Source organism: Mizuhopecten yessoensis, unplaced genomic scaffold (genome assembly GCF_002113885.1).
Source record: "Mizuhopecten yessoensis strain PY_sf001 unplaced genomic scaffold, ASM211388v2 scaffold8613, whole genome shotgun sequence".
Taxonomy (NCBI): domain Eukaryota; kingdom Metazoa; phylum Mollusca; class Bivalvia; order Pectinida; family Pectinidae; genus Mizuhopecten; species Mizuhopecten yessoensis.
Window position 1 is genome coordinate 126065 of NW_018407635.1, and position 12882 is coordinate 138946.

The 12882-nt window shown below is 35.9% G+C and overlaps 1 protein-coding gene across 13 annotated transcripts in view; it reads right to left on the reverse strand.

Moving 5' to 3' along the window:
• LOC110456274 (AMP deaminase 2-like) overlaps positions 1-12882 on the reverse strand; it is a 60022-nt gene that overhangs the window by 13299 nt on the left and 33841 nt on the right. For 11 of the 13 annotated variants that reach the window (XM_021506906.1, XM_021506897.1, XM_021506905.1 and 8 more), the window contains 5 exons: positions 10651-10713; positions 8422-8553; positions 7289-7452; positions 2502-2628; positions 1021-1184 (listed from right to left, as the gene is read on the reverse strand). In XM_021506906.1, coding sequence (XP_021362581.1) covers positions 1021-1184; positions 2502-2628; positions 7289-7452; positions 8422-8553; positions 10651-10713 — 650 coding nt within the window. The remainder of the gene's footprint in view (positions 1-1020; positions 1185-2501; positions 2629-7288; positions 7453-8421; positions 8554-10650; positions 10714-12882) is intronic. The other 2 variants (XM_021506902.1, XM_021506894.1) reach the window with 1 other exon arrangement.

The window sequence follows — 12882 nt, forward strand, 5'->3', positions numbered from 1 at the left end:
AAATTATGGTCGGATAATGGCGGTTATCGAACTTGTCCGAGGTTTCATGGTAATTAACCTTGTTGTGAAGTTTGAAGTTAATCCGTTAATAATTACTCGAGATATCGAGCGGACATCGCCCGCCCGCCCGACCGCCCGCCCGCTCACGTGATAACATAATTATAATACGTCCCCGTCTTCGACGGGCGTATACAAATGTAATGAATAGAAAATTTAATGGTTTCTTCAGTACTAACAAATCATGCTGCGCACTCATGAAAAATATCAAAATATTAGCCACACTCATGAAATGTATTTGTTATTACTGAAGGTACCATTAAATATCGTCTATTTCTTGCGTTGTGGGACTTTTATGAGAAATAATAAAGATGAAAGTAAACAAAATATCATCAATATCAGTGTTCTGAGTGTAAAATCCTTCTAGATGTATTGTTATACTATTGTTCTTACCAACTGTACTACCTTGTCAATATCCAATATAAAATTAAGGGGAGGTTACTCTATATAAGAGAAAACCACATTGCAGTGAGACAAGGATCATTCAAGCCTAAATACCATATCAACCTTTAAAAGTGCCAAGGTATGGTTTTCAATACAGAAATGACTAATCACAGCAGAAATGAAATGTTATCAGACACTATCAGACCCCCCCCAGGGGTCGCTGCCAATTTTTTTGCATATGAATGAAAAGTAATGAATGGCCCCGCATATAAGGAGATATCAGATTCCTTATAAGAGCAGAGAGTCCATATAAGGACATAGATGTCGCTACTTTTGTTTGTGCAATTCCACGTTAAGCAAACTTCGTAGTATGAGCGATCCCCTAGACACCTACGCCTGGGTAACCTAACGCATGTGTCAAAAACAGTTTCTAATTCATAGGTGAAGTTCTTGGCAGTGGTATGGGGATCATTAACAGTGTTTCAAAAGACCTCGACTATCGTAGAGTTGTGGATTTGAACGTTTTGTGTACATGAAGTCAATCTGCATTGTAGAGGTGTGTCAAGGTGGTTAGCTTACCTGCGGAACTGGTTGAGGACAGTGACGTTGGCATACATAAAGAAAAGATAGTAGTTGTAAGGTGGGTTTTCTTTTTGTGTCCAATCCCCTGGCATTGGAGTGTCCGAATCAAATTTGATGTGTTCTGCTTTCGACTCGTCATCTACAGAGTCAAAACCCGATACCTAAGTGAAGAGGGAAAAACAATTATTTTATATCTGTTTTCGTTTTGTAAAATTATGAAATCATCAAAATTGAAAGAAGAAAATTTATGTGTTTTATATTTAAATCACTAAATGTGTACCATAGAATATGTTCCTCGACATCTGCATTCATAATTACTACCGTATACGATGTCAAAATGAAGGTAAATCCTTGTATAAAAATATCAACATTACAATGATGTGAAATTGTTTCCCCGTCCCCCTTGATCTGCAGTTTTCAGTAAACAAGATTATTGAAGAATATTGATTTTTGTTGATTTTATTGCAAACATGAAAGATTAAGAGCATCTGGTATCAGACAGATTATAGGTGTTGATGTGGAATCTCATCACTCTCTCAAATTTCTAAATCTCTATCTTCTATCTCTCTTAATAATTTAACTCTTTATTTCTCATTTCTTTCTTTCTTACTAATTAGATTAAAATGTGTGTTTTATATGTTAAACAATTATGGTCAGTCAGAGAATATAAATGTTTGTTAAATGTTACCTGAAGGAGAAGGCCTAACATAAGATTTTATATCTTGCCGCCAGATCCTTTCAATTGATGTGATTGTATTGTATTGTAAATGAGTTTAAGTAATAAATATTGTTTAAACCAAGAGCACATGTTTTCTAATCTCTTACTAATATTTCTGCTTGAAAGTACAATTTGTACATGTTCATCTGATTGATATACTAGTAATTATAAGTTCCTGCACATGCCCAGTAGTGTCAATGGTGATATAAACTCCAGGAATACTTACGGATGACAAAACATCATCCATTGATAAACCCTAAATTTATCACGAGACAAATTTCATGAAATGCAAAACTATTCATTCATATCAAAGGCTCATAATTGGTGCAGAAGATGAACTCTGAACCGTTACCATATTTGCCATAATTAGTGCCTCTCCCTCTTTAGGAACCCCTCCCCCTTTTTCAGGATAAATGGAATCATAAAGTGTAGTCACCTGCCCAACAGGTCAGTGATTTATAGTAATCGCACTTTAATGCAGCGATTTATGTCTGATGATATGGCTGGGCTTTTGTGAAGGGAATGAAACATTTAACTTCCAAAACTCCAGTCCAACTGGAATGTTTACAATGTCCTTCAGTGATAACAGTGGCTGCTCAACTTTTGCTATTGACCCCCCCCCCCCCCCCCTCCCTCCCCTTTTAAGCCAATCTTTTTTTTACACACTAATTACGGCGGATAGGGTAAAAAAAGGTATTCTTTTTAATATGAACACCTTGTTGGAATTCTTTTTAGTTTACCACGAGATGAGGACTCTTACGTGTTGGAGGAAGGCAAACAGCTCAGGATGGGAGGCGGGGTCATTTGTCGCTTCAAACAACGGCATGAAGATGTTGTTGAGGATGTCCTGGAAGTTCTGTACTAAGTTGTTACTCTTGTATACATCACTGTCAACATAAACAGGATACTGTCAATATAATGGTCAACACAAACAGGACATTGTAATCATCACTGTCAACATAAACAGGATACTGTCAATATAACTTTCAACACAAACAGGATACTGTCAATATAACTGTCAACACAAACAGGATATTGTCAATATAACTGTCAACACAAACAGGATAATGTCAACATCACTGTGAACACAAGGAGGACACTGTCAACACAAACAGGATACTGCCAACATCACTGTCAACACAAACAGGATAATGTCAACATCACTGTGAACACAAACAGGATATTGTCAACATCACTGTCAACACAAAGAGGTTATTATCAACATCACTGTCAATATAACTGTCAACATAAACAGGATATTGTCAACATCACTGTCAACACAAACAAGACACTGTCAATATAACTGTCAACACAAACAGGACACTGTCAACATCACTTTCAACAGAAAGAGGTTATCATCAACATCACAGTCCACACAAAGGTTATTGTCAACATCACAGTCAACACAAAGAGGTTCTTGTCAATATAACTGTCAACACAAACAGGACACTGTCAATATAACTGTCAACACAAACAGGACACTGTCAACACAAACAGGACACAGTCAATATAACTATTAACCCAACAGGACACTGTCAATATCACTGTCAACACAAACAGGACACTGTCAATATAACTGTCAACACAAACAGGACACTGTCAATATCACTGTCAACACAAAGAGGTTATCATCAACATCACAGTCATCACAAAGAGCTTATCTTCAACATCACAGTCAACACAAAGAGGTTATTGTCAATATACCTGTCATCACAAGGAAGACATTGTCAACATCACTGTCAACACAAACAGGACACTGTCAATATAACTGTCAACACAAACAGGATACTGTCAATATAACTGTCAACACAAACAGGACACTGTCAACATCACTTTCAACAGAAAGAGGTTATCATCAACATCACAGTCAACAAAAACAGGATAATGTCAACATCACTGTGAACACAAGGAGGACACTGTCAACACAAACGGGATATTGTCAACATCACTGTCAACACAAACAAGACACTGTCAATATAACTGTCAACACAAACAGGACACTGTCAACATCACTTTCAACAGAAAGAGGTTATCATCAACATCACAGTCAACACAAAGGATATTGTCAACATCACAGTCAACACAAAGAGGTTATTGTCAATATAACATCACAGTCAACACAAAGAGCTTATCATCAACATCACAGTCAACACAAGGAGGACATTGTAATCATCACTGTCAACACAAAGAGGGTATCATCAACATCACAGTCAACACAAAGAGCTTATCATCAACATCACAGTCAACACAAGGAGGACATTGTAATCATCACTGTCAACACAAAGAGGATATTGTCAACATCACAGTCAACACAAGGAGGACATTGTAATCATCACTGTCAACACAAAGAGGATATTGTCAACATCACAGTCAACACAAAGAGGTTATCATCAACATCACAGTCAACACAAAGGATATTGTCAACATCACAGTCAACACAAACAGGATACTGTCAATAAATCTGTCAACACAAGGAGGATATTGTAATCATCACTGTCAACACAAACAGTCCATTGTAATCATCACTGTCAACACAAACAGGATATTGTCAACATCACTGTCAACAAAAACAAGACACTGTCAATATAACTGTCAACACAAACAGGACACTGTCAACATCACTTTCAACAGAAAGAGGTTATCATCAACATCACAGTCAACACAAACAGGATACTGTCAATAAATCTGTCAACACAAGGAGGATATTGTAATCATCACTGTCAACACAAACAGGCCATTGTAATCATCACTGTCACCACAAACAGGATATTGTCAACATCACTGTCAACACAAACAGGATAATGTCAACATCACTGTGAACACAAGGAGGACACTGTCAACACAAACAGGATATTGACAACATCACTGTCAACACAAAGAGGTTATCATCAACATCTCAGTCAACACAAAGAGCTTATCTTCAACATCACAGTCAACACAAAGAGGTTATTGTCAATATAACTGTCAACACAAACTGGACACTGTCAATATCACTGTCAACACAAAGAGGTTATCATCAACATCTCAGTCAACACAAAGAGCTTATCTTCAACATCACAGTCAACACAAAGAGGTTATTGTCAATATACCTGTCATCACAAGGAAGACATTGTCAACATCACTGTCAACACAAACAGGACACTGTCAATATAACTAGGACATTGTAATCATCACTGTCAACACAAAGAGGATATTGTCAACATCACAGTCAACACAAACAGGATACTGTCAATAAAACTGTCAACACGAGGAGGTTATTGTCAATATAACTGTCATCACAAGGAAGACATTGTCAACATCACTGTCAACACAAACAGGATAATGTCAACATCACAATCAACACAAAGAGGTTATCATCAACATCACAGTCATCACAAAGAGCTTATCTTCAACATCACAGTCAACACAAAGAGGTTATTGTCAATATAACTGTCAACACAAACAGGACACTGTCAACATCACTGTCAACAGAAAGAGGTTATCATCAACATCACAGTCAACACAAAGGTTATTGTCAACATCACAGTCAACACAAAGAGGTTATTGTCAATATAACTGTCAACACAAACAGGACACTGTCAATATCACTGTCAACACAAAGAGGTTATCATCAACATCACAGTCAACACAAAGAGGTTATTGTCAATATACCTGTCATCACAAGGAAGACATTGTCAACATCACTGTCAACACAAACAGGATAATGTCAACATCACAGTCAACACAAAGAGGTTATCATCAACATCACAGTCAACACAAACAGGATACTGTCAATAAAACTGTCAACACAAGGAGGTTATCAATATAACTGTCAACACGAACAGGATACCATTGTCAACATTACTGTCAACACAAACAGGATATCGTCAATATAATTGTCAACACAAACAGGATACTGTCAACACAAACAGGATACTGTCAACACAAACAGGACACTGTCAACACAAACAGGACACAGTCAATATAACTATTAACCCAACAGGACACTGTCAATATCACTGTCAACACAAACAGGACACTGTCAATATAACTGTCAACACGAACAGGATACTGTCAATATAACTGTCAACACAAACAGGATACTGTCAATATACCTGTCAACACAAACAGGATATTGTCAACATCACTGTAAACACAAACAGGACACTGTCAATATCACTGTCAACACAAACAGGACACTGTCAATATAACGGTCAACACAAACAGGATATTGTCAACATCACTGTAAACACAAACAGGACACTGTCAATATCACTGTCAACACAAACAGGACACTGTCAATATAACAGTCAACACAAACAGGATACTGTCAATATAACTGTCAACACAAACAGGATACTGTCAATATACCTGTCAACACAAACAGGATATTGTCAACATCACTGCCAACACAAGGAAGGCACTGTCAACACAAACAGGACACTGTCAATATAACGGTCAACACAAACAGGATATTGTCAACATCACTGTCAACAAAAACAAGACACTGTCAATATAACTGTCAACACAAACAGGATATTGTCAACATCACTGCCAACACAAGGAAGGCACTGTCAACACAAACAGGACACTGTCAATATAACTGACAACACAAACAGGATACTGTCAATATAACTGTCAACACAAACAGGATATTGTAATCATCACTGTCAACACAAACAGGCCATTGTAATCATCACTGTCAACACAAACAGGATATTGTCAACATCGCTGTCAACACAAACAGGATATTGTCAACATCACTGTCAACACAAGGAAGGCACTGTCAACACAAACAGGACACTGTCAATATAACTGTCAACACAAAAAGGATATTGTCAATATAACTGTCAACACAAACAGGCTATTGTCAATATAACTGTCAACACAAACAGGAAATTGTCAACATCACTGTCAACACAAACAAGACACTGTCAATATAACTGTCAACAAAAAAAGGATATTGTAATCATCACTGTCAACAAAACCAGGCCATTGTAATCATCACTGTCAACACAAACAGGATAATGTCAACATCACAGTCAACACAAAGAGCTTATCATCAACATCCCAGTCAACACAAGGAGGACATTGTAATCATCACTGTCAACACAAACAGGATATTGTCAACATCGCTGTCAACACAAACAGGATATTGTCAACATCAATGTCAACACAAAGAGGTTATTGTCAATATAACTGTCAACACAAACAGGATATTGTCAATATAACTGTCAACACAAACAGGACACTGTCAACACAAACTGGATATTGTCAACATCACTGTCAACATAAACAGGATATTGTCAACATCACTGTCAACACAAACAGGATAATGTCATCATCATTGTCCTCTCAAACAATATTGTCAACACAAATAGGAATCCCAAGATATTGTGAGCCCAGTTGGCCAAACAATAATCTCAAATTGCCTTCTTTCATTTACCTTACAACAAACCCGTCTAAAATTACTCATTCATTTTACAGATCATGAAGTGACAGTGTTGAAAGGTGTGTTATCTGACATCTTTTATTTTTGACAGATACTGTATGTTGTGGGGTACTCACTACAATCGCGGGACCTGGATGAGCCACCTGACATTGTCCGAGTACACCTTGTGTTCTACAGCCCACTTAGCTAGCTTATCCCACTCATCTCTGGAGCGCCCATATATGGACAGTCTGTACTCGGCATTCTGGTACTTGCTTTCCTCAAGGTCCTCCATTACTTCCTGTTAATACAAGGTCAACAATCAAAAGCTGAAGGTAAAAATAATCATATACTTCACATCAATGGCTATATCAAATGGTGATGGTAAAAATGAAACGTAAATAGAAGATTAATGGTAAAATATAAGTACATGATCAATAGTAAATAATTAACACGATATATTAGATCCAAGGTCAAAAGCTGATGACCTCTGTTCTGATAAACATCATTCAATTTCCGCTGATTATGTTGTAATAATGATAAAGGTTCTATCCTGTCCATATCATAGTTGGGTAATTGTGGTGTAAGGGTGGTCTAGAGGCGCAGTGGATTAAATATGCACTTTTCTCTTACCCTGGACAGGTGTATACGCACTTTTACCGGTGTGAGATTTCCTTGTCTCACCCTAGGGTTGAGACGGGGGGATTCCCCTATTCATAACAATGGTATGACGTCACTTCAACAATACAATGACGTCACGTCAACAATCCATCAACGTCACTTCAACCCTGAATTTAGCATGCAAAATTATCATTCCATTGTGTCTATGATACACATTGGGAGAACAGGGTAAGAGAAAAAGAATCATTCACCCCTTTGTGGGTAAGATAGACGAATCTTAACCCTCGGGGAAAGATTCTTAAGGTGCCAAACACTCGGCAAAGCCTCGTGTTGGGCAACATAAGAATCTTCCCCCTCGGGTTGAGATCCCCCTATCTCACCCCCAAGGGGGTGAAAGATTCTATTAGTCTTTCACCAAGACAGCCGGGGTTCCATTCCCCAATCAGACATCAAAAGGTTTAGGGTTAACTACCTGACCACATGGGTTTTATCCGAGCACTCTAGTAATTACCTCCCACATGACGACCCCCCACATGCTAACATCCGGGCAAACAACAGTGATTAATATAAGTTGAAAGAACTTGTTTCATAATTGTTGTTAAATAAATAAAGTTAATACTTGTAACACTTTATATATTGTTTAACTTACCTTAATGACATGAGCGAAGTATTTGCCATTAATATAGTTGTCTGTCTTGATAAAAATTTCCCGCAGGCGGCTCTGTCCAATTGGATTGTACTTGGCGTTGAATTTGTCAAACCTGTGGAAAGTGTTCCGGTCCTAGAGGGTGAATCAAAACAGAAACTGTTTGGCTCTACATGAACAAAAGTCTATCAAAGGTTTGAATAGAGAGAAAAGGGATAATCTCTATTCCATCTTTGCGTATTGCAGAGTTATCTTTTCTTGTGAGCAGGGACTGATTGGTACGTCATTTGTTTGTGAGAGTAACGTCATCAATTTTTGAGAAAACGATGTAATTTTTTCACACAAACCAATGACGTAACAACCAATACCTGCTCACAAGAGAAGATAACTCTGCAATACGAAAAGACAGAATTAGCAGTACCCAGTAGTTGAAGTAAGTAACTGTTCAAGTATGACTTTGATAAATAATCTATTTCTTCAATCCTTCGAAATATTATATATTTATTCATTTTATTTATTTCAAGTACATATACAAGTGTGGTTATAATAATTTGTGATATATTTTGTATTCTTCATTTATCTAAATTCATGTTGAAATATTAATTTTTAAATTCACCTTGTATAATTTTAAATAGTAAATTTTAATCTTTAATTTTTGTGTGTGTTTTGAATCAACAAATATAAGATAATGGGTGACCATATGTTATAAGCTGCTAAATTTACTGATATTAATATCTGAAAAAAAAGAGATAAATTACAATAACAGATCTATGAAGCAAATAGCTGTGTGTAGTATTTTGTGAAAGCTCTAAGCATTGGTCACACAGGTCGTCAAAATATTCTGTGTTACCTGTTGTATGACTGTTTCATGGTGCATGTATATATGTATATGGAGTGTAGCATAGGTAGCAGTGTACAGTAGCGTACGGTGGCCATTGGTGATATTTTTGTACAATGAATAACCCCTGTAATATAACATGTATCAAAATTTAAAAAAAAATCAGCACTAAAATTGGCATATATACATGATGAAGTGGACTATGTGGGCTTCACATTAAAAAAAAAATCGATTTTGGTTTTTTGGCCATTTATACATCTGTCTACACAACAAAAGCTAGCTTTTCATGTAGTCTACTTTTGTACTTTTGTATTCAGTTTAAGCCAGGTTTTAAGAAAAAAAATACTACTTGCATATGTCAAATTTTGGGTTAAAAATCATGTTTTTTTGGCATTGTTTGATGTGGTAACCATGGTTTTCACAAGTCCCAAATCTGGGGAAATCACTTTTTGAAGAAAAAAATAATTCTATTAAAAAAAAACTATTCAAAATTTAGTTTATAAGTATATATATATATATATATATGAAGGTGTGTTGTGCAGGGTTAATCCACTATCCATGTTTATCTGAGACATGTCCTTTATTCTTAGGATCAAGCCATTTCTACTGTACTCTGCTACCATACTGGTGTGTTTTTTTTAAATGTTTTAAACATACATGCAGGTCACAATAAAGAAAGCACATAATCTTACAAACTTTCCTTCAGTAACAAAACGACTCAAAGGAGAAAACAACATTTTTTTAAAAACAAAATACAAGGACCTTGCAAATTATTAAGGGAAATGGATTTAACCTAAATATAGATATGAGCGAATTATGTGTTCTTACACAGCTGTCATTTTAAATAACTTAGTTATTTTACTCTCAGAAACTGCCTTCTCCTGCGATAAACTTGAATCTGTTAGCTGAAAATCTCCCCCACTAAATGTATAATTGCCTCTGTTTATTACTTGGAATGATTATCTCCCCTGAATATTAAAAACGATTATGATTATCTCGCCCTGTTGCTCACTGTAATTGTTTCCCTCTTACTTTAGATATCACTGTATCCCTTATATTCTCTAGAAAAGACTTTATATCTTTCTTACTGTAGAAGATTATCTCCCCTCATTAATCCAAATTATTGTCTCCCTTTAAATACAGCTTAACCTTCCAGAAATGGCTGAAATACGTTTCATTCAGTTATAAGCTATCAAACAAAAACATCAAATGCTTCAACTTTAATTTTCTGTTCTGATTTCTAGTCATACTTATTTCACCGTAATTTACTCAAGATCTGGTTATCTCCCCTGATCACTATTTGTGATTACCCCTCTTACTACATTTTGACCAAGTTATCTCCCCTAATCACTTGCTGTAGTTATCTACCCTGATTACAGACCCATTGTACTCACTGCATGCACATCCAGTTTGTCTACACTCAAATCATATGGCTCCAGTTCAAGGCTCTCAAAAACCTGAAATTGTCAAATTTTGATTTGCAGATATAAAAAATGTCTGATAGAGTTATCTCCCCTCAATACGAGGCTCAAAATTTCATCTTGTGTGTCTGCAAACGGCAACACAGTTATAATCCAGCAACTGCAGGAAAAAAAATACTTTTATATAATCATGATTAATATGATATGAATAGATATGTTAACTCATTCACCCTTCCATTTTTCAAATGGACTTGTCCAGTCATTGATTTGGTAAGGTTAAATGTGGCTTTAGGGGTGAATGGGTTAAATGAATTCAGAAGCTTAGATGGGAGTGTTGGCAAGTTGTATTAGTGCAACCCAAACCTCATGTGCACAATGGTGTCTGAAACCCCACCTATACCATGCCCCTGTAAAATGAAATGAAAATAGAAAAGAATTAATCAAAATGGATAAAATATACTGGATACTCTACTCATAGCTATAAGGAGAAATGATGTTTTATTAAAATTGCTCATTTATATAAGTTTTTAGATTGACTCCTGGTCCCAGTACCTGTTTAGAATGTTTCACATTTTCACGTTATAGTCATGATTGATTAATCATAATCAGAGGTAAAATGACTGATCATCGGTTAAATTGATTAATTGGAACAACACTAATAAAAGCAAAGTTTCTCACTGCTTTAACTCAATCTATCTAATACACTACAATCGAAGAAACGAAATGCTGGTAAATAGTTTTTCAAAAACATTACCATGATTTTGATTTTCAATGATTTATAAAACGATGGAGAATATCAAATGTTCACCCTCGTGATCGACTATAAATCAACAGAATTCTCTTCATTGCTTAAACTAGAGTATTGTAAACTAGTGCTACAATTTGTAACATTCAGGTACTGCATTTTAATAATATAGAATTTTCACATATCGTTTTCCCAAACCCCAACCCCAACCCTATCCCTCTATAAAAAAGGGAAAAGTTTGGAAAGTATTTGGCATAGAAATCAAAATGATTGTTTTTTTCATGAATTTAGAGAGAACAGAAATGATAACTAGAAACTTGTTTTCGTGAACAAAAACATGTCTCCCATTATTAGCCAATAGACAAACTTCGGTATAGAAAATTAACAAAGGGCCATATCTCTTTATATGGTGAGGCACAAAACCCGAATTTAGAATGCGACACTCCTACCTCCCAAGATACATAACTATAGCAAGTTTGGTCAATGTAGGTGAAATAACATGTAAGTTTTGCCGTGGACAAAATTTCGGAATTGAAAATAAACAAAGGCCCATAACTCTATATACAGAGGGGCACAAGACCCGATTTCAGTGCGAAAGATTCCGCCTTCCCAAGATACATAAATATGGTAAGTTTGATCAACACAGGTGAAATAACATGGAACTTATGCTCCTGACAAACTTCTGTGTTAAAAATTACCAAGGGCAATAACTCTGTATATAGTGGGGCACGATACCTAATTCTAATGCACTGCACATCTTTTGTGGGTGATCCAGGTTTACTTCAAGTTTGATCAAGATATCTTTAAAGGTTAAAAATGTACAGGCCGGAAAAGAATTTACTGAAAATGTTGCACTTTTTTGACCTTTGACCTTGAGGTGAAGGTCATATTGACCTAATTCCAGGGCACTGCAGACCTTCTGTGATGGATGCATGCATACCTCAAGTTTCATCAAGATATCTTTAGCGGTTGAAAAGTTATGTGCCGGCAAGTTGTGATTAGAAGAACCAGAAGAAGAAGAACCAGTACTAATGCAAGTAATAACAACATACACATGCATTACACAAACAGACATATACAGTGGAACCTCATTCAGAAAATCAGAAATTTAAATCTAAAAATAATTTTCAAAGCACTTTCTTAGGACTAGTACAAAAATGCACATATCTGAACCGAAAGTTTACCCAAATTAATGTTAGCATATGTCGAAGGCAATTGTGAAAACTGGTTGACATCTGTCAAAAAATAGCTCTCAATATATAATAACGGTTTCTTAAGTTTAGCAAATTTTCCAAAGATGTTTGGCAAGCTTTTAGTTGTGTAAAATGAATTTTTGAAGCTAAAAATGAAAAGATTCTGCTAAAATAAAATTACCTCCCTTTACAGAGTTCCCGAAATAGAATGAGCTGTCCATTCGTTAATTAACAAGAAATATTACTTATTCCTTTTAAAGTTCAAGA